Source organism: Rhinatrema bivittatum, chromosome 2 (assembly GCF_901001135.1).
Source record: "Rhinatrema bivittatum chromosome 2, aRhiBiv1.1, whole genome shotgun sequence".
NCBI classification, from domain to species: Eukaryota; Metazoa; Chordata; class Amphibia; order Gymnophiona; family Rhinatrematidae; genus Rhinatrema; species Rhinatrema bivittatum.
In genome coordinates this window covers 582,223,182-582,246,832 of record NC_042616.1, presented here as the reverse complement: position 1 = coordinate 582,246,832, position 23,651 = coordinate 582,223,182, and the positions used below count along the sequence as shown (strand labels likewise).

The following is a 23,651-nucleotide window of genomic DNA, read 5'->3' as shown; positions in this document are numbered from 1 at the left end:
ATCCTTCTTGTACTAATGTTTTAGGTCACAGAAAATGAGTGGCATCTCTAGACAGAAGAATTTGGGTGGGGGGGGAGCCAAAATGACATTTCTTCATCACACCCACCTCTATAGCATGGCCCCGTGCTTTAAAATTGGTTATAAAAAAAGTGTTAATAAAAAAGTCCAAAGGGTCTTCTGCGTAATTTTAAAAAGCTGGCCAGTTTCACACTTCTAGTAAAACTACTACAAAATTATTTGATAGCCTCATGCAACTAATTCTATATGGATTATGAGAGTGAAGTCTGGAATTTATAGGAAGGGACAGAATGTCAATAAAAATCCTGCACCTCCAGTTCTGTAACTCTGTGCATCCACTGAAATTCCCCCAAACAATGGAGCTTGGATGTTTCCCTTACAGCTCATCATACTAAAAGATATTTTCAAATGCTGGTGTCACCTCACAGTAACAGCAGCACAAACACCTTCCACTGCCAGACACATTGTGAACTAACACAAAACCCCGCAAAAAAGACACTCAAAATCTATACTGCAATCCCATCATAACATAACAGTAATAACACCAAGGACTCAAACAACAATAACCCTACCTGTGAATAGGCAAGGGTAAATATTACACTGGGTCCTAGAATACCAATACACCACCTACTGAGGAAACAAAACAAACCAGATTGCTATAGATCCCTATACAGACACTACATGCTAGCAGAATCTCTCATCATGGTCACACACACAGAGCAGAGACAGACCCTCACCAAATACAGAATACAAAATAAAGGAGCACAAATTAGAAAAAACTGAAATGGAAACCCCAAGAAACCAGACTCTGTGTATTAACAATGGTAAAACAGAACCACCATTCCTCATAAAACAATAAAATCAAGAAACATAAAGCATCAGTTATAATAGTTAAACCATACTAATAAAAGAATATTTTAAAACTACTAATAAATAGAATTTCTATTAATTAAAATCATATACATTTTTTACAATTTCCTAAAACCAATAAAATATTTCAAAACAGCACATATATCAAATAACATCCAATAATTAAAACTAAGAAGGATTTTAAAAAGCCCCTGCTGTCCATACATGGGAGCTCTTGATTTCCAGTCACCCTGATATTGTCAAGGATTAGGAGGTTATCCTCTCTCTCTCACACATACTCACATGTCATTTCTCTCTCACACATACACTGTCACATACATACACATTCATGCTCTTATACCCACCATAACCTCTCGCTCTCACAGACACTGATACACTCTCAGGCTGTAAGATACTCTCTCCCCCTCTACACATACACACACACACCCCACACACATACACCCCACACACTCTTACTCACATGGATTTTCTCAAACACACTCATACTCTCACTCTCACTGGCTCCCTCACATACACACAAATATACACACCCAGGCAAGCTCCCAGTCATTCTCACACACAGAGACCCCAGGCTGGCACCAATTCATTCTCACACACAAATACACCACACACAGGCAGGCACCTATTCTCACACATACAAACCCCAGGAAGACACCCATTCATTCTCATACACAGACACACCCTCAGGCAGGCACCCATGCATTCACACATATACACCCCCAGGCAGACTCCCATTCATTCATACACATTCACCCCAGGCAGACTCCCATTCATACACATGCACACACTAAAGGCAGACCCCCCTCTCTTTCTTTTGTCAGCAACCTCAGAGCCTCTCTCATTCCTCTGCTGCCACTGTCACTGCTGCCGCGTGGCTATTGGGGAGGCGCTGATTGCTGCTACTGGCACTGAAGCCCATTGTGCTGCCTCCTCTGTGCAGGCCCCGTGGGCTTCCACTTCCTCCATGTTGATCTTGTACATTGAGATCCGCATAGAGAAAGTGCTACTCTTGCACATTCCCAAAGATTACATGTGCCAATCAGTAAAAAGTAATTTATTTTTTTTACATTTGCTTTCTGATCTTAGTTTTCTAATCGGTTGGCCACAGGCTTTTTTCCCCCCACCTTTCCTTTCTTATTTTTTTGCCAATTCCTTTTATATTGTCTTTTTTTCTATTTCTTTTCTCTCCATCTGTCTTCTTCCCTCAAACACACAGTCAGGTTCTCATTCTCACATGCTTTCTCTCTTCCTCACACACACATAGGCTCTCACTCATACAATCATTCATACACATAGTCTCTCACTGGCACATGCTGTCTGAGTCTCACACACAGGCTCTCTCTCACTCACACATGCTGTCTTGCTCAAGCACAGGCTCTCACTGCCACATGCTGTCTCTCTCACACACACAGATGCTCTCACATACTGATCCTGCAAACATTCAGGTCCTCACTCCCACACAGTCTCTCAACTCAACTCATACATGCACACACACACACTCTACAGGCCCTCAGCCTCTCTCTCACCTCTCGGCCTCCTCTTCACGGGTCACCGCAGGATGGGCTCTGCAGTGGCCCTGATCTTCTCAAGCAGACGGCAATGTGGGATCGGCGGTGGCCCTGTTACCGGGCCTCCTCCTCTTCTCAGGCCGCTGCGACTTAGGATTTGCGGCGGCCCATAAGCGCTGCTCCTCTTCTGCACGCGGCTGATGCTCCTCCTCCTTCCTGCCCATGCGGCTCCGGCAACATTTTTCTTCCGGGGCCGCGCAGGCAGGAAGGAGGAGGAGCACCTGCACATTTAGACACGACCTTTTTCTTTGGGCCGTGGTGACGTGAGCCCGATATTCTTGCTGCCAATCTTCTTGCTGTGTGTATCCGGTACACAGCATAGCAGTAGTTCACTGCTCAGCAGCCAGTGGGATGAGGTCCACTGGTGGCCTTCATGTCAGGTCCACTGGTGGAGCCTTCATGTCAGCAATCAGCGGCTCGGTGTCCCCCAATGCTCGGCGCCCTAGGCCCAGGCCTAGTTCGCCTGGTGCTTCCGCCGGCCCTGCACTCACTACCCGGTACAATAGCATATTAAAACACGTGAAACAAAACATTGCATGGAAAGCACAAAACTCGTGTATTCTGAATACTATTAAAATAAAACTTAATGCTACATCTCTAAAGCAAATGTGTCAGATATCCTACTGCATATTCTAAAATGGTGATAAATTTGAAGCAAATTCCTTGTAACTACATAGAAACAGTTAAGGGCACTTTCAGCACTGTTCAGAAGAGCAGCCTTATAGGCCGAAAAAGCAAAAGCGCCTCAGTAAGAGCCGATATTTTGAGCACCAAAGTTCTCAACATCTATGGAGAATTCTGTGTAAGGCTTGCCTGATGCTCTGGATGTAGCGGGGTTCATTCGCCGGTGCATTGTTATGTGCTAGCATAATTACACCACAGATCACAGGTCACTGACAAGCGGATATACAATCTTATTTTTACAATAGCTTAAAGGCACACTTCCACCACCAGCCTTTTAAAACCCATGTTATTAAAAGGTAGTTTTGAGGGAATACGGTCTCTGTAAGCAAAGATGTATGTTCCCTCCGGGAGATAGACGCTTGAAAGTTCTTTAAGGAATTCTGAAGGGCTGTTACGGAGAGAAGGATAAGTTAAATCAACTAGATGAACACAGAGAGAGTGACCAAAGAAATTTTAAATTTTCTTTTCTCACCAATAGTAAAAAGTAGCTAAACAAACAAATGTGACCTTAAAACCTCAAGCACAGCAGTTCAAACTACAATAATCATATATCTACCTGCTTCAAGTCCAGGGTAATTGTGACCCAGTGGTACTCTCTCCCATTTTGAATGCTCGGACTTTGCCACCAGTTATTGGTACCATCTATAGCATTTGAAATGGGGTGGTGTTCTGGAAAGCGATGAAAGGAAAATAGACACAGCCATAAGCAGAACTCTGCATATAAAGTTAGTCAGTCTTAAAAAAGTACTTTTTCCATATGGATAGTTCAATAAATGACGATTAGCAAAACCTACACCGGCACTACGCAGTCGTATACAGAATGCAAAATCATATTGTGTAGACTGAAGCAAGAAACAAAATAAGAGAAATAAGTTACAGATGTCAGACTTACCTTTGGAACTGACGCTGTTCTGGTCACATAGTCGGCACTGTGCATTGCGTACAGGCTTGCCCGGCACATGCTCTACCAGTTTGCAGAACATTTCAGGCCCCTTTTCGCCACAGGTGGCATTGGTAGCAATATGTGCATTGCTGGCAAGATTCAGAATGGCCGGAAACAAACCTGGAAGAAAGCCACAAAAGCGAGGTAGTGGTAAAAACACAGCTTAGGCTTATATCAAGATACTTAACACACAGAAACAGAAAACAGTGGCAGATAAGGATAAACAGGCCCATCTAGTCGGCCCAATTTCAAACCAGGTACATTGCCATAGATTCTATTGGATCACTGGCTTCCTCTCACTTGTTTACCACTAGGGATCATATGAGCTTATTTCATTCTTTCTTGAATTCAGTTACTGGTTTTGCCAGTTACTTTTTTTTTTTTTTTTTTAATTCGTTTCTGGTTTTGTCTCCACCACCTTCCCTAGAAAGCCATTCACCACACGTTTTCTGATGTTGCTCCCTATACTATTTCCATGATGCCTCATCCCATGACCTCTTATTCTACCATGGGGCAGATTTTAAAACCTACGCGCGCGGCCTACATTTCTGTGCGCTACCCGGTGCGCACAAATTTACGCCCTATTTTATAACATGCGTGCGCAGCCGCGCGCATTTTATAAAATCCGGGGTTGGCGCGCACAAGGGGGTGCACACTAGTGCACCTTGCACGCGCCCTGATGGCTTTCCCCGTTCCCTCCGAGGCTGCTCTGAAATCGAAGCGGCTTCAGAGGGAACTTTCCTTCGGGCCCTCCCACCTTCCCCTCCCTGCCCCACCCCCTGCCTGAAAAAAAAAATAGCCCCGTACCTTTATCCCAGAAGTTACGCCTGCCAGAGGCAGGCGTAACCAGAGGCAGGCGTAACTTGCGCGCACCAGCCAAGTGCCAGCACGCGATCACCAGGCCCAGCGGCCGAAGAAAGGCCTCTGGCCATGCCCACGCCCCCGGACCGCCCTGCCCCACCCACAACCCGCCCCCAGAACGCCCATTATTTCAAGCCCCGGGACTTACGTGCGCCACCGGGCCTTTTGAAAATAGGCCCGGCGTGTGTAGGCTTTTAAAATCTGCCCCCATATTTTTCCTCTGAAAAGGGTTTGCTTTTGGTGCCTTATTTATATGTTTGAGGTATTTTAATTTCCGCATCATTCCCCTCCCCCCACCTCTCTTCTCATGTATGACAAATATATGGGTCCTTAAGTCTCTTCTCATATGGCTTTCGGGGTAGACCCTGCACCATTGTGGTACCCTTTCAATGGACTGCTGCTAGCCTTCCTATTTTCTTTTTGAACGCCTTCAGAACTGGATACAATATTCTAGGTGCAATCTCACCAACACCCTGTACAGAAGTATTATCATCTATTTTTTTTGCCTTGTTATACTTCCCTCTATGCATCTTAACATCCAGCACTGGCCATTACCTTATTACACTGTTTCTTTACCTTGAATCAACTGGACATAATTAACCCAGGCTCTTGATTTTCGTATATGAAGAGAACCGACACATGCTTCAGTTAATTGAAAACAAACAAACAAGGCAAACCTCAAATAATTTTAATGAGGTTATTAAAAGAATGTAAAAACTGCTAGTCACACAGAAGGTCTATCTAGTCCACCTTCCTATTTGACCATTGCAAGCAGCAAGTGCTTAGAAACGTACAAGGAACAAGACGTGTAAAGTGATCCACTCCTTGTCAGACCTTTCTGTTTTCTAGTAGTCCTACTTTATGGATGTATTAAACCCAAGGGGATGGACAAGTATGACTATGTTAAACAGCCTGTGACTGATCTATTTTCCATAAATTTTTCTAATACATTTTTGAACAAAGTTCTGCTATCCAACTCCTCAAAGTTCTGTAGTAATGAGTTCCAAAATGTTTTAACTGTGCACTATGTGAAATACTTACTTTTGATTTGTTTCAAAGCTGTTGCTTGCTAGTTCTATCAGATGCCCCCTTGTTCTTGTATGAGGAGGCATATTGAATAGCAGCATCTTTAGGAGTGTTAATAGCTCTGAAAAGACCAGGATCTGGAATTTATCCTGGTCCACTTTCAGTCACAACCCAGAGGGAAGTTCTAGTCCAAGAACATTTCTCTAAGCATGCCCAGGAGGGAACAGAAAGGCCCTGGGGATGAGGAGAAGGTGGCTCCTTCAACAGGTCTGTCTATTTTTGTAACTTTTGATTCAGAATTGCTGAGGAAAGCAGACCTTTCTACCTGTTTTCTATTATGCTATAAATAATAAAGCTGATTCTGTGGACAAAAGGTCATAATCCAGACTATTCCGTCCTCTGGTGTTCTTGTAAAGCCAAAGACTGCTCGCAATTTATTACATATAGTGGCAGAAGTGGGATGTCTATTCTAAGTGCCTGCACAGAGCAGAGACCCCAGCCTTTGTGCTTTTGTGGTCCCAGTTGAGCTGGATGGGGTCCTTGCACAGGCTCTAGTTAATTATTAGAGTGAAACACCCCTCATTCGGATAGAGCCAATAAAGCGAGGCTACATGGATTATGAACCACCAATGACTATAGCATACACTTATGAAGACCAGCGGTGGGGCCTTATCACACATCTCACTGGGAAATTCAGCTGGAGAGGCCAGCCTTGAAGTGGGGAAACTTCAGCAAGCCCTCATATCCAGTTGTCCTGGGATGCGATTTCCTAGAGTTTGAAATTCTGAGAGCCCAACTTAACGCAGGGTCAAGCAACTATGAAGAGTCCTTGCTAGAGATCTTCCCTTGGGGAAGTCCAGAATTTATTCTCATGGAAAAGGACAAGTTAACTTTTGAGGGTATCAAACAGCTCTACAAAAATGTGAAGAGAGAAGCCTGGAGCTTGGATACTCTTAGTGACTTGTATGAGACACTGATCCTTACACAGGCTAATATTCTCCTAAATACAAGGAGAAAAGTTGAGTCGTTAACTGGAAAGATGCATGCCAGGGACTTCACTGTCTCTACTTTGCATGGTGACATGATCAGAGGGAGCAATATATGAAGGATGCCAAGACAAAGGAGAACTCTGGACACTCTGGGAACACATAATTGATTCCTCAGAAAGAGTGGAGAGGGGTAACCCTGGAAACATTCAACAAGCCACACTCGAAATTGTTTCCCTTGAGTTTGGCCAAGGGAAGGTACTCTCTGGCATAGGGATCCCCACTCCTACCCTACACGGCTGTAAAGGAAAACAGCAATTCACTTCCCCAGGAGGTAACCCGGGGGGAAGCAGGCACTTGGGAGGGTATGTAAAATGAGTGTATAACAGGACCCCTTAAAAGACCAGAACAAGGCATTTAGCCTGGTCGCCTTCAGGCACAGCCCAGAGAGCAATTCTGCTCCCAGGGCATTTCCCTATGCAAGGGAATAAGAAAGAAGGCTCAGGAGGGAACAGGAAGGCCCTGGGAACAAGGAGAAGTAAGCTCCTATGACAAGACTGACTACTGCTGTAACTTTTGATTTAAAACTGCTGAGTTAAGCAGACCTTTCTACCTGTTTTCTCTTATGCTCTAAATAAAGCTGGTTCTGTGGACAAAAGGCTGTGGTCCAGACTATTCTACCCCTGGGCACTCGTATAAGGCCAAAGACCACTCACATGTTATCACACACCCTATTTACATTCTCCACACTTTTCCTGATTTTATATATTATATTGCCACTCAGTCATCTCTTCCAAAACGAAGACTCCTGGAGGGAGTTTGAGTCTCTCTTCTAATGAAATGTATTCTATTTACAGAATTTTCTTTGTGCCATTTCTAGTTGTACCAAGCCATTTTTAAGCTACAATGACCAAAACTAAAACAGTCGAGATATAAGTACTTTACTGATTTCCAGAGATGTGGGATAGACTAGTTTCCATTTTTTAAATTGTTTTATAACATTCATTAGTTACAATGACTGAATACCAATGGAATATTAGGCAAACATAACTATTTCAAAGTTGTGATTAATGCTTTCCATATATTTCTTAATGATTAGCAAGCAGAAAGGTACATACACTGACATGACAATCCAAACCAAAAATTAACTTCAAATTTCACAGCTATACACACAGGTCAAATTACAACCAAAACTAAACTTATTTCATCTTGGACTGAAAATGAAAGCAAAGCAAATAAATTACAGTTTTTGTTTCTTTCACTTTCAATACAAACACACAGAGCTATGTCACTTCTTTTCCTGAGCTTGGGGAAGTCGGACATGTTTATATAAAATCTGTTCATTTTTTAGTGCTTTTGGTTGAAGCAGTCCTAATAATACCTAATCAGAAAAAGAAAAAGCAAGCATGTGGCATCATTATAGTGAAGTTCAAGTCACTGAAGCGAGGAAGAAAGTTAGTAGGGCGTAAATATTGAAAGCAGAAATATGCTAATATAACAAAAATGAAGAAATATTTAATAAAATATGGAAATAGTTCTGATGAATGAATACAAGTCATAAACAGAAGGCTAATAACATCTTCTAAGAAAGCTTTAGTTCAGGAATTGTATGCAAGAATGTATATTTACACTATATGATAAATAACACACAATGTAGACACTAACATCTATATTGTTTTAAAAATGGAAGAATTCTTTGAATCAGTGTGTACTACAGAGAATATTAAGGGAGATTCCCAAGCCAGAGTTATATCTGGGGGATAAATTCAAAGAAATGGCTCAAAATGAAGATGACAATAAAGGAAGTTTTAGAACAGTTTGCTAAATTAAACAGTAGCAAGTCACCAAGATGAGACAGGCCTCCTAAATGGAGCCTTTAGTCACCGAAGAGTCCCTTAGAAAGGATTCTGAGTGGGAGAGTTCACTTGATCTTTGTCTGGGGTTTGTAAATAGTTGTGTTGTGGAGAATTACTAATGAAGTAGTTCCATCTGACTGTCATTAGATGGCATCATGTATTGTAAAATTGTACAATGCAAGTGCAATTAACAGTCCATGGAGAGGTGGTGGCTGAATTCTAACGGGTCGATTTTAAAAGCATTGCTCGCACAAAAACAGCCAAATAATGCACATGCGCTCGCAACGCATATTTAAAAAAGCCATGAAGTATACTTATACAAATCCATGCGAGCGTCAGGAATGGGACAGAAAAGGGGCAGGGCATGGGTGTTCCAAGGTAGAGTCAAGACTTAAGCATGTAAATCCACATTTTAAAAAAGCTGACCATGGCGCATGTCCACTTGTCATCCGCCTAACTTTACTTTTGGTCCTGATGAGGATCAAGACTGGAGATCTTGATTTTTAAGGCGTTTGGCACAGTGTGAGGGTTCTGGGTCAATTGGGGGGCTAACAGGATGAAGAACCAGCGCACTCTTTAAGACCTCGATATGAACTGGGCTTACTGATGGACTACTTTGAAAAAAACTGTTTTTTTCCCTCACGCGAGTATGTTTTCAAATCCACCTGCATATGCAGGTAAAAGCCACTACAGGCCTAATTGAAATAAGTGTGGAAGGGGTACTTTAAAATGATATGCACGTAGGCGTGAGCACCATTTTAAATTGCAGCTTCTCTCCACTTGCATGCTGAGACATGTTTTATGGTTGCATGCGCTTTTCTTTTAAAATTACCCAACGTTTTGTCTCCTTTAAAGTATTAAGAAAAAGATCCTCTGGGGGAGTTGTAATGGGGTCTACATAATCCTGGATTTGAAGTTTAGAAAGACTATTGGAGACAGCCACAAGAAGGCTGGTGTGCCCAGAGTGCCTCCTTCCAAAGGAGAGCTCTGAAGGGGGATTTCCTCCTCAAGAGGAAAGGCCCAAGGTATATAAGGTTTCTCCGCAGGGAGAAATAACAGATGACCCAATCTGGGTTGATTGGAAGAAGGAGAAATTGTGGGTCCCACCATCATGGAGGACCTTGAAAAGAGGAGATCGGAAACCCAGGGAAACTCCATGGGTATTGGAAGAAATCTTGCAAGGGTATTGGAAGAAATCAAGGTGATAAGATAAATGAATATTCTGGAAACCAAACTGGAGCTAAATGTGACAATGGTGTTTAGCAGGAGGAAATTCAAGGAAGTTACAAAGGTAGTCTATACCTTTTTGGAAGGTAATAGTTTGTACTATTAAAGTTCTGAATAATAAGTTGTTCTGTCTGAAAACTGATGCTGTGGAAGCCTATGAACTACTAATTTAATCAGTGTATTTTAAAATTCCTTTTATAAACTCGGACTGCTGGCAACCCCAGAAAATAAAAGTTGGTTGACTGAATATACTTTATAGTGAGCTCCTACTTTATCGAATCCTGTGAGCTTCTGGGGACAAAGCTGGAAGACCACTCTGAAGGGGTTCACAAAGGGAAGATCAGTGTGGCTTGGTTCCCTGTCCAGCTCAGGAATTCTCACCCCTCGCCCCTGGGCCCAGGTCCTGTATACCATCTATTTGATCCTTCATTTAGTGAACTCCACTGAGAGACTAGCACTGTGCTCCTGAATCAGCACCAGACGCTCACAAGTTTTGTGTGTGCGCCCATCCAGGCAGGGTTACAAAGGCAACATCGTCGAGAGCCTGGAGAACCGGGACCTGCGCGCGGGGGGGGGGGGGACGGACGACACCTCTGCAAGCCGCTTTCGCCGTCCCTGTGCTTTCATTGGCTTGAGCGCCCGTCAATTTGGACGCTCAAGCCCATGAAAGTTCGCTTCGCTTCCAAGGCCGTAACTCAGTCTTTTTTTTGGGGGGGGGTTGCTGTCAGCCAGAAGTCGAGCTGGAGTACCTGCGGGAACATCGTCGAGAGCCAGGAGAACCGGGACCTGCGCGGGGGGGGGGGGGGGCCGCGCCGCTGGCTGCCCCCTCCGGAGGACGGCAGAGAAGGTTGAAGGGGCTGAAAGCAACAAAAAGTAAGTTGATAACATGTCGAGTAGCTTCGGGAGGAGGGGATTTTAGGTTTTTAGGTTTCTTTTTGTGGGAAAGTTTGCTACCTATCCTTACCCCTGCCTCTAACGCAGGGGTAAGGGTAGGCGGTAAATGAGCAGGTTAAACGCGCGGCAAAACGGCAGGGTAAAATAGCGATAGTCGGGGCGCGCGTTACTGTATGGGAGGGAATAGCTAATTCGATGGTTTACATCTAATATACATGCCGCGGGCGGAAGGGGTTACCCGGTGATTTAAAGAGGCGGTGAGGATGGGTTAAAGGGGATAGTGTATCGCAGGAAGGGCTAACATGGCCGGAAAGTGAGTAGAAAGCGAGTTAGTGGGGTAACCGCGGCCGCACTTTACTGTATCGGGCTATTAGGAGGGGGATTGCTTAGGGATAGAAATAATGTGGAAAAAGACAGAGGCCTATATGGAATCTGCATAAAGGAATGTTTTTGGGAGCAAGTCATGTGTTTCAATGGCTAAACCCCATGGATACTGCTTTTCTTTATTTTTGGCTTAAAAGAGCATTCTGGACGCTGGAAAAAAAGTGTTTAAACTCAATACTCGGGAAGATAATTGCTGGGGGGGGTTTTGCCACACAGAGATAAGGACTCTTTCACATATATGTTAGATCTAGTTCTGTAACAAATACAGAAATTTGGAATGGTGGTATGGGGAAGGATTAAAGATATATAGAATACAAACTTCCATTTCAAAGTATTATTTGGAAACTGAAATTGCTTAAGATATTTCTTCCTGTAATAAGAACTTAATAGATATTTTAGCATCAAAGGTCTTAAAACTCAGCCTTAAATGGAAGAATGCTTTCTTACTAAAGATACTTTTTTGGTGGAGTACAGTGCTTTTTAAATAGAAATATTAAGCTGTTGCAGTCAAAAAGTATAATAGACTCAGGAAATCTGAAAACCTGTTTATCATTATGTATCCCAGATACTGTACTTGCAACCTTTTGTGTTGCACCATAAAATAAAAAGTGTAATATCATAGCAGTATCCTCCCAGAGAGGTTAATCTTATGTTCATTAAATAATATTATGTTAAATAAACTGCACTTTCAGTTAAAACATATATGACCATTAAGAGTGCTATAAAAGCTTTTCTGCCTGCAAGTGTGAGCACTGACCTTATCAGAGAATGAAAATTTCAGCACAGGAATCTGAATATTTACAGAGGTTTACTTGCCCGATCAGCATTTCAGCATTAAATTAAGTATTGGAAGTCAACTAAACCTATTTAGAGATTCTAGAAAAAGTATCAAAGTCTAATCCATTGTTAATGTTTCCCAGGTGCATTCCAGTTTGTTTTAACCTGTCCTTTTCTAAACAAAATAGTGTGTGGCATTCCAGAGGAAGTGTTGTGCATTCCAGAAATTACAGGAGGTCCTACTCAAAAGCTAATCAGTAAGGATTTTCTCCCGTTTGGTAGTTCTAGGCCAAGAAGCTTTACTATTAGATTTGATCCTTTATAACCAACATATTTTTAGCCACAATTTGGATTTTTACAATTCTGTCAATTTAGAAGACTATTTATCATACATGCATTTCTGAGTACTGTTAGTAAACAGGACCAATTAATCTCAATGAGGCCTGTTTAGTAACAGTGTGCATCAACACATAACACTCAGCACATTTTAATAAAAAGGTGTTTTATATAGTAACATGAAGACTAATATGGCCCCAGCAGCAATTTCTCTACTTTACATATATAAATTCCTATATGGAGCCATATATACACTCCCCTCCCCCCCCCCCCCCCCCCATGTCCCTCACCCAACCTTTCAAAATACTAACAAAGCCTTATAGGGTTGTAACTGACACTCTGAGCATGTTAATCCAATGCTTTCTCGAAGATCTGACTGAATCATTCCATTGCAATTTTGAGCTGAAATTGCCACTTCATGCAGATTACCACAGTTTCATTTCCATTCTCTTGCCGCTAGGGAGAATGGAAATGAAGCAGATAACCAAGTATGAAAGAGAAAAAGTATAGCAAGAGGCTATTTAAATTAAAAAAAAAAAACAAAACTGAACACAACGTACGTTCCCATGGACACAGAATGGGAGAAATGTCTTAGGGAATCAGGCTCTAAATTAGGTGAAATTTCAGCTGATCTTAGAAACCATATCCCTTATCTAGTCTGCCCATCTCTAGGATACCTACCACTCCTTCAGAGAGCTCCTATGCATGCCTCATTCTTTCTTGAATTCAGATACTGTTCTGGTCCCTACCAACTCCACTGAGAAGCAGTCCCATGCATCCACCACCTTCTCTGTAAAGTATTGCATTGGATTTACCTCTGAGTATCCCAAGAGCCCCTCATTCCAGAGCCTCCTTTCCACTGAAAGAAGACCACATCCTGTGCATGGATACCTTGCAGGTATTTAAATGTCAATCACATGCCCCCTTTCCCTCTAGGGCAGGGGTGCTCAAACCAATCCTATGGACACCTCTAGCCAGTCGGGTTTTCAGGATATCCCAAGAGTTAGTGCATGCAAATAAATCTCATGCATATTCTTTAAATCTGTCTCCATATGCTTCACAAGAAAGACCAGTGACCATTTTAGTAGCCACCCTCTGAACAGACTACATCCTGTTTATAACCGTTTGAAGGTGTGAGCTACAGAATTGAATTGTACACAGTATTACAAAATGAGGTTTCACAAGCGACTTACATGGAGGCTATATCATTTCCTTTTTTTTCTGCTGATCATTTCTCTCATTTTGCACCCCAGCATCTTTCTGCTTTTTCTGGGGGTCGCCTTCTCCACCTTTGGTCATTTATTTATTTATAAAATTTCTACCCCACCCAATTAAAAAATCTGGGCAGTTCCCATAACATATATAATCATAGACAAAACATAAAACAATACAAAAATCTGAATATTAAATACAAAAGCTAGATTAAACTAAATTAATTAAAAGCTTCTTTAAGATCATTAGATGCGATCACTCTGCTCTTCTTTTGTGCTTAGAAGAATTTCACCCTATACTGTATCTATTCCTTGGGATTTTGCAGCCTAAATAAACACTGCATTCTGTTTACCATTAAATCTTGGCTGCAAAACCCTAGATCATTCCCAACCTGGATCTGCCTCTAGCGCTACTCACTTTTTAGTGACCTAATTTTAGGCACCTAAATTTAATAGCCTAGTAAAATTAGAATCCTAAATTTAGGTGCTCAACAGGGAAAACAAATGTTCATTTTGGAAGATCTCTTCTTAATTTAGGCACCTAGATCTTTTAAATTGACAACAGATGATAGCCAAAGACCTTGCTCACATGTTTTCAATGTAATTTAATTTAAACTCTGCATTATCACACTGCTATATCTCATCAAATGGGATTCTAAAAATTCACAAAAAATTATGGCATTTCTCAAATAGTGCTCTGCATGGTTTATTTCAATTTTTTGCAGTGAATATATACACCTAATTTAGGCCTGGATTTATCAAAATGCACTAAATATCGCAAGTGATAGGAAAAGGAGTGTGTTTTAAGTTAATAGGAGGTTTATCACAATTTGCAAAGTGCTATCTTAGTGCAAATTGTGACAACTTTTTTGCACTTTGCAATAAGTGCCAGAATTGATGTATTGCCTACATACAGCCACTGGAAGGACCATGTTTAGGAGTGTAAGAGTGAGTGAGTGAAAGAGAGAGAGAGAGACAGACAGAAAGACAGACACTAGCCATAATGCCCTCACACTAGATAGGTATTTATATCTCTATGGGAGGCCCACCTAGTAACTCGAGGTGAGGTTTAGGTATTAGTGTAGGGGTTAGGAGCCACTTTGACATTCAAAGTGAGACGTACGAACAGAACAGTGCTCTCTTGTGAAGATTTGATGACCTTTGGAGTGAGGAAACTCACCCAAAGATGAGATTTGTGCAATGTTCTCTCAACCTAGCTTGATGTTACCCAGGTAGAGAGTCCATCAAGCTAAGTTGAGAGATTGGGATGTATAAAAGCTACTCCCGAACCGGATGGGGGGGCTGCCCATGACCCACTTAGTACTGCCCTTGCAAATGCCGTGTCCTCCCGAGCCTGAACATCCAGGCGGTAGAACCTGGAGAAGCTGTGGATGGAGGACCATGTCACTGCCCTGCAAATCTCGGCGGGTGACAACATTCTGGTTTCTGCCCAGGATACTGCCTGGGCTCTAGTAGAATGGGCCTTAACCTGTAGAGGTGGCAGCTTGCCTGTTTCTACACAGGCCGCCTTGTTGACTTCCTTGATCCAGCGGGCTATGGTTGCCCGCGATGCCACTTCTCCTTGTCTCTTCCCACTGTGAAGGACGAATAGGTGGTCCATTTTTCATACGGGTTCCGACATTTCAAGGTATCTGGATAGAAGTCTGCCGATGTTGAGGTGGCGTAGACTACGAGCTTCTTCCAAATTCTTAAACTCATCTGGTGATGGTAGTGAGATGGTTTGGTTAAGATGGAAGCTCGACACCACTTTAGGAAGGAACGAAGGGACCATGCGTAGCTGGATAGTTCCCGGGGTGAGACTAAGAAACAGCTCAGGGCAGGACAGTGCCTGTAGTTCTGAAATGCGGCGGGCTGAACAAACTGCCAGCAGGAATGATGTTTTTAAAGTTAATAGAGACACAGTCCTCGGAGGGGCCTGAAGGAGGCTCCTGCTAGAAACTCCAGCACCAGGTTGAGATTCCAAAGAGGTACCGGCCACTTTAGGGGTGGGCGGATGTGTTTGACTCCTTTCAGGAAGCGTGAAACGTCTGGGTGAGAGGCTATGCTGTCGCCCTCGCTCTTGGTGCCGTAGCATGACAATGCAGCCACCTGTACTTTGATGGAGTTGAGGGACAGACCCTTCTGTAGCCCATTCTGCAGGAATTCCAAGATCATGGGAACTTTGACTGAGCATGGTATGATGTCGTGGTCTTCGCACCAGGCTTCGAATACTCTCCAAATCCTTATGTACATTAAAGATGTGGAGAACTTGCGTGCTCGGAGTAGGGTGTTGATTACAGCCCCCGAATATCCACACTTTCACAGGTGAGCTCTCTCAAGGGCCAGGTCGTAAAAGAGAATCGAGCTGGATCCTCATGAAGGATCAGCCCTTGCTGAAGCAGGTCTCTGTGTGGAGGCAGCGGCAGGGGTGTCCCTGCCAGTAGTCTTCTCATGTCTCCGTACCACGGTCTTCTTGGCCAGTCCGGGGCCACCAGAAGTACTAGTCCCCTGTGTAGCTGAATCTTGTGAATGATTGCGCCCAATAGGGGCCACAGCAGGAAGGCGTATAATAGAGTCCCCTATGGCCAAGTCTGTACCAGGGCATCGATCCCCAGGGACTGAGGTTCCCACCTGCGGCTGAAGTACCTGGGTACTTGAGCGTTGGACCGGTTTGCCAGAAGGTCCATGTCTGATGTCTCCCACTGGTTCACTATCATTTGGAACGCTGCGGACGACAGCTTCCATTCTCCTGGTCTAGACTTTCTTTGCTGAGGTAGTCCGCCGTGATGTTGTCTTTCCCGGTGATGTGGATGGCCGAGATCTCCTGGAGATTTACTTCCGCCCACGACATTAGGGGGTCTATTTCCAGAGATGCCTGTTGGCTTCTGGTTCCCCCTTGATGGTTGATGTAGGCCACTGTTATGGCATTGTCAGACATTACTCTGACCGCTTTGTCTCAGAGTCTGTTAACGAACCATAGGCAGGTTAGTCTGACCGCCCGTGCTTCTAGGCGGTTGATGTTCCATCCCGACTCTTCTGCGTTCCATTGCCCTTGGGCGGTTAGCTCCTCGCAGTGTGCTCCCCATCCTCGTAGGCTGGCGTCTGTGGTGAGCAGGGTCCAGGTTGGTTAAGATAGTCTTGTTCCCTGGCTCAGGTGGCTGACCTGCAGCCACCATCGTAGCTGGGTCCGAACTCTGCCCGGGAGCGGTAGATGTACGGCGTAGTTCTGAGACAGTGGATTCCATCGCGATAGAAGTGAGCGCTGTAGGGGTCTCATGTGAGCTCACGCCCATGGCACTACTTCCAGTGTGGATGCCATCAGACCGAGGACTTGTAGATAATCCCATGCTGTGGGGCGAGGTTCGCTCAGCATGGTTTGTAACAGATTCCTCAGTTTTGATCTCCTTGTGGGAGACTTACTTGTCTTCTTTGGTGTCAAATCGGACTCCTAGGATTTCCAGAGACTGTGAGGGTTGCAGACAACTCTTGTTTGTGTTGACCACCCATCCGAGGCTCTCCAGTAGAGTTTTGACTCTGTTGGTTGCTTGGTGACTTTCCTCTGGGGATTTCGCCCTGATCAGCCAATCGTCTAGGTAAGGGTTACGAGGATGCCTTCCTTTCTCAGTGTTGCCGCCACCATCACCATGATCTTTGTGAACGTCCGGGGTTCTGTGGCTAACCCGAAGGGTTAGCCACAGAACCCCGGACGTTCACACCACAGACGTTCACACCACAGAACCCCGGACGTTCACACCACAGACGTCCATGGGCGTGAGCTCACATGAGACCCCTACAGCGCTCACTTCTATCGCGATGGAATCCACTGTCTCAGAACGGTCCAGGATTTTGAAGCATAAGAAGCGCTGATGTTCCTGATGGATTGGGATGTGTAGATAGGCTTCCGAAAGATCCAGGGATGTGAGCCTTTATTACAGAACATAGGGTTTCCATGCGGAAGCGGGTAATCCTCAGGTAGCGGTTGACCGACTTGAAGTCCAGGATGGGCCTGAATGTCCCCTCTTTCTTGGGGACGATAAAATAGATGGAGTAATGTCCAGTATTTATTTCTTGTGGAGGTACTGGGGTTATGGCCTCGAGGGCCAGTAGTCCGGTCAGTGTAGCTTTCACTGCCACCCTCTTGGAGAGGTCATGGCAGGGGGATTCCACGAACTTGTTCGGAGTGGTTTGTAGGAAATCCAGGTAGTACCCCTCTTGAATGATGTTAGGATCCACTTGTCCAAAGTTATCTCAACCCATCTGAGTTAGATTAGGGCTAGTCTGACCCCTATGGCTTCTTCCCTTGGACGGGTCAGCTGAATCTCATTGTGGGGTGCGGCTGGGGCCTGGACTCGAACTGGTTCCCTTTTGTTTTGCTTGTTTCGAAAGGACTTTTTCCTGCCTGTAGGGCAGGGCGCTTGATAATTATTTCTGTATGGGTTGAAGCGCTGTGAACCTCTGCCCCTGGAGGACCGGGGGAAGGGTCGCTGGTTTTTCTTATTCCTGTCCTGCGGCAATGGGGACTCACCCCATTTGTTAGCCACTTTCTCTAGTTCGCTGCCGAACAGGAGGGATCCTTTGAAGGGCATCCTTATGAGTCTCGTTTTGGAAGATGCGTCGGCCGACTAGCTTCGGAGCCAGAGTTGTCTCCTGGCTGCCACAGCTGATGACACTCCTCTGACCGCTGTGCGCACCAGATCGGAAGCAGCATCCACAAGGAATGATACTGATGGTTCCATGGCTACCCCAGGGGTGTTGCTCCTGGTCTGTGATAGATAGGCACGTGTTACCACGGTGCAGCAGGCCACTATTTGTAGGGACATAGCGGCGACATCAAAGGACTGTTTAAGGATGGATTCCAGATGTCGGTCATGAGCATATTTGAGCGCTGCGCCTCCCTCCACTGGGATAGTAGTGCGCTTCGAGACCACGCAGACCACGGCATCCACTTTTGGGCATGTCAGAAGGTCTTTGGCCGCCGGGTCCAAGGGGTACATGGCTGCCATAGCTCGTCCCCCTTTGAATGTGGACTCTGGAGCACTCATTTCCAGGTCAATTAGCTGCTGGACGGCTTGTAACAGGGGAAAATGGCGAGAGGTCTGGTGTGTAGGCCTTTGAAGAATTCCACTCATGAGATAGACGCTGGGTCCAAGCTAAGGGGCGCCGTGTCTCTGGAGGTCCCTGTTTGAGGGGGTGTCCCGCTGGAATTTGCTAGGTCTGGGGTACTCATTGAGGAGCTAGTACTCGGCCCTGAGTGGGACTGGCCCTGGACTGGATCTCCCAGGGCCTCCTTGCACTGAACGCACAGGGCATTGGCCTCTTTGTTTTGTGCGGCTCTAATGTGGCATGCTGGGCAGAGGCCTTGAGCCTTGATCTCCATTTCCGGTGGTGCCATAGGTATAGGCACATAAATCCTTATGTGCTCCGGTGCACCTAAGATGTGTATCCGGGTTGTGCGCTCAGGTGTGCGCCCAAGTCGCAGGTATGCACCCAGCCCGGTAGGCAAGCGATGCGCATATAACTTATGCACACGGCACTTGTCCGTGTAACTTTATGCTCACATGTATTTTGTGTGCCTAGCTAGCCTTGCGCACCCGGATCGAGACGGCAGACAGAGCGGCGAATAGGACCAAGATGGCGACAGCAACCACGCGGGCAATATGGCGACCACATCGGAGGGTCTCCACATGGGAGGACCCTTGGATCTAGCCAGGGCCTGGCCCTGTTAGGGCGGATCAACCCGGCGGCACTGGTCCCGGCCGGCGACCTGTGCGACTCCTCGAACCTCCGAGACCGGAGTCTATGAAGAAGATTTCTACTTTACCTTGTCTTCGGGGCTTCCCGGTTTCATTCCGGGAGGTCTCTGGCTGCGGGGGGAGAGGGCAAATACCTTCACCGCCACGCTCGAGGATGCACCCGCTGCCTCTCAGCCGCGCCCAAGATCGCGGGGCTGGGTCCCCGCCGCGGATTGGCTGCCAGACCGAGGCTTACCTACGAGGGACCACAGAAATCACCTCGGGAATTCTCAACTGGGGGAGGGACCCGAGGGTATCACCACAGGAGAGCGGGGCTCATCTGTAGAGGTAGGTTTTCTTCTGATTTGGGGTTTTCTCCGTTGAATTTGTTCTAACGCTGTGAGAGCATGCAGGTAGTCCCTAACTGCTATATAACATAACACCTCACAGCTCCTAGACTGATAGCAAAATGTCCTCACCGTTGCCACTGTGTCGAAGGATCGCATGCTGGCAGGCTGCCGCCGTGCGCAACTTGCGCCTGCCCAGAGGCAGGCGCAAAAGGTAAGATGAAAATTTGGGGGGGTGGGAAGGTTAGGTTAGGGGGAAGGAAACTGGGGAAGGCAGCTTGGCTGGGCGCGCGTAAGGTGCACAATTGTGCACCCCTTTGCACGCGCAAGTTATAAAATCGGGCATACATGTGCGTGTGCCAGGTAGCACACACACATATACGCCCGCGCGCACCTTTTTAAAATCTACCCCAGTATGTAATACAAAGTGCACTGAAATAATCACCAGTTAATTTAGCAGCAGAAATTAGTGGAACTTCATTTTTCCACAGGGAATGATGACCCATGTTAATTGGTTACTGTTGTCCATGTGGTATACTATTTCACTGGTATTCAGTTACTTAAAAGGAGTTAACAGCAGTCTTTTATTGCGCATAAGTATGAAGATATCTAAATTCCGGTAACGGAATATAGTCTTCATAACAGTTATTGTGCACAGTTAAAATGGATTAAAGAGGCTGTATTTAATATATTTGCCTAGATATTCCATTAGATACCAAAACTTGGTAGAGAGAAAAGAACTCACTTGAGAAAGAAAAAAAATGTTAATACTTATTTTTCTCTAAAATGTAAATCAACTGTTTTCTCTTTCATCCCTAAAACTAAAAGGTGAAAACTGGAACAATTTAAGACCCTAATTACCACCTGAAGGGTGAGAAGAGGAATTGTTTCAGGGCTTGAATAAACATACCTATTTCTTCTGAGCACCATTCAGCACTGCACAGCATGACCTGAAGTTTGTCCTGGTGTGAGAGGTTTTTGTTAGATGCTACTTTGTTCCCACAGTATAACAAAAGGCAGCCATTAAACAGGAAACAAACAGTCCTTAACGGCTGGTAAATTTGTCCTTGGGGGTCTGATAAGGGCCTCACAGACACAGCAATAAAATGTAAAATGTGCATTTTTGTCCTGATAAAGTTTGCATATTTTTGCTGTCTCTCCATTTGTCAACAGCAGGAATGTGACAGAGGAAGGCCAAACTTCCAACTCTTCTTCCTGTCCAATTCAAACATATTTTCAACTGAAGCTCTTTTCACAGAAATATTTAAACAATGTAGTAGATTTAATAACATTTATTATTCAAGAATTTTAATACAGCAGCACACATTTCCTTCCAGAAACACAATAAGATGTGCAGACACTAAACATTGCAATTGCTCCAACTGCAGTCTTACCCAAACAATGAACAGTGCTTTGTGCAAGAGCAATCTGCCCCTTGTCCATGAACTGCATGTACTAGATTTATTTTGTTATTTTTAAGATTACTCACTTTACATTCAGTTACGGTACGTAGTTCCTCACCCTGGAGGGCTCAGGGTATAATAATGGGTTCTAGGCTGCGGGCACAACTTCCCTTCCAATGCAGCAAGCTTAGCGCACAAAGGGGCTGATGCAATAAGATGCATGCTCGTACTGAGTGCCCATTTTCCTAACACGGGTGCGGCCACATCCCATCCCCTGTGAGCCCGACGCAGCATTTAAATGAGAGGGGAAATCGGGGCAACATAAAAAAGGACACGCTAAGGGAGAATTATGCGTGTCTGGCACTCAAAGGAGTCAATTGCAAAAGGGTGTTCAATACCAGCATCCATTTTGATCGCGCTTCTTTTTGGTTATTTTGCAGAGGTGCTGATTTCAATTTTGGTTTTTATCTCAGGCGACCATTGGGTGTCTAAATTGTGTGGTCATAAGAAAAGCGTGCTTCTTTTTTTATCAAATCAATGTACATATACGGGCGGATTTTCAAAGCCCTGCTCGCGTAAATCCGCCCGGATTTACGCGAGCAGAGCCTTGCGCGCCGGCGCGCCTATTTTCCATAGGCCGCCGGTGCGCGCAGAACCCCGGGACGTGCGTAGGTCCCGGGGTTTTCGGAAGGGGGCGTGTCGGGGGCGGGACCCGATGACGCGGCATTTCGGGGCGGGGCACGGCGTTTCGGGGGCGGGACCGGGGCGTGGTGCCGGCCCGGGGGCGTGGTCCAGGCCTTCGGACCAGCCCCCGGGTCGGAGCACGGGTTAGGTAGAGGAAGGAAAGGGAAGGTGAGGGGAGGGAGAAAGAGTTCCCTCCGAGGCCGCTCCGATTTCGGAGCAGCCTCGGAAGGAACGGAGACAGCCTGCGTGGCTTGGCGCGCGCCAGCTGCCCAAAATCGGCAGCCTTGCGCGCGCCGATCCAGGATTTTATAGGCTACGCGCGTATCTTATAAAATCCAGCGTACTTTTGTTTGCGCCTGGTGCGCAAACAAAAGTACGCGAACGCGCTTTTTTTAAAAATCTACCCCATATTTTTCTCCATCGCAAGCAGTAGATTCAAGAGTCAGAACAATACTAAGGAGGAGGACACATTTATCGCAACACAAAGGACCATGTTTAAGGTTTCTCATGAGCCCTTGACTGCGAGTTAACTTTACTTCACCTCTGGAGATGGAGTTAAATTCCCCCATGTTAAAAAAAACAATGCATTGAGCACGCTTTCCTCCATCGGGTGGTAATAGTTAAAATCTTCATCTACATGCGTTGGGCACTTTCAGTTACACATTTGTTAGGGCACAAATTTTGGGTACATTAATCTTCTTACTGCATCGGAAACTATTCTTACACGCCCAAAATGCGCACCCAACTATAAATAAATTCATGCACTAAGCTAGGCACAACTTATTGCATCAGTTTGTCTTTGTGTGAGCACGGCAGTGAATAAAACAGTGCGCACAAAGTAGTGCTCCTCCATTCAAATCCAGTGTTAAACAAGACATTAGCTTTACTTGCTTTGATGCTTTTACTGCAACTGCAATATTGTTCCCCACTTAAATGGCAGGGGGATAAGAGGATTTTGATTCAGAAGACAACTGAGAGCTCCAGCTTCCATGATCTGGGATACTGCTATGCAGACATAAGGGAAAAAGCACAGGACTGCTTCTATGGCCAAGTCCTAAAGGAAATGAAAAAAGCATGCATGGTGGTTACCAGTACAATGCAGTGGTTACTACCCTTGACCAATAAGTACTATATCTCTTGTGAGAGAGACTCTTTACAAGGCTCAGTCTGATACTCTATATATGGACCATTATAAGGGAGCACTTTGATTCGGGGTCAGTTTTGGGAGGTGATGTTATGGAAACATTCTGAGGTATTCATTGTAAAATTGACAAAGAATTTTAGTCCTTATAAGTGATGAGAAGTCTAACAAGAGGAGTTGATTTGTACACGGCAGTCTCTGCTAGCTGCATTATACAAATCAACTCCTTTCATCACTTATAAGGACTAACATTTCTTTAATGAGGTCAAGTGTGTCTGTAGCACTATCCCCCCTAACCCCAACCCACCCCGAATCAAAGTGCCCCCTTACAATGGTCCATATATAGAGTATCAGACTCAGCCTCATAGTCTCTCTCTCGCTCTCAGAAATTAGGGCTATGCCCATCAGTGCTGGCCCTGCCTCCAGAAAACCCATGCCCTTTTTTCTGGGCGCTTGTACATCGATGTACATGCACTCTTCCCGACTATTTAAAATTTACATAGCTCCCATGCAGCCCACTTATAAGCATAGGTGGCCGTTTCTGCGTGCGCAAGGCTTTTACAATCTACCTCTAAGCCTTGATTATTTAGATGCAACTGCAACATTGCTCTCTGCTTCGAAGGAGGGGGGTGGGGGCTGAAAGGGAAGAGAAATTTGGATTCAGGGCCAAGCAACATGAGCCATGACTTTTTTTTTTTTTTTT

The 23,651-nt window shown here is 45.0% G+C and overlaps 1 protein-coding gene across 1 annotated transcript in view; it reads right to left on the bottom strand.

The window, feature by feature from the left end:
* LAMA1 (laminin subunit alpha 1) overlaps nt 1-23,651 on the bottom strand; it is a 395,343-nt gene that overhangs the window by 324,755 nt on the left and 46,937 nt on the right. Inside the window, exons 2-3 of the mRNA XM_029591028.1 lie at nt 4,033-4,203; nt 3,697-3,809 (exon numbers count right to left, since the gene is read on the bottom strand). Of these exons, the coding sequence (XP_029446888.1) occupies nt 3,697-3,809; nt 4,033-4,203 (284 nt within the window). The remainder of the gene's footprint in view (nt 1-3,696; nt 3,810-4,032; nt 4,204-23,651) is intronic.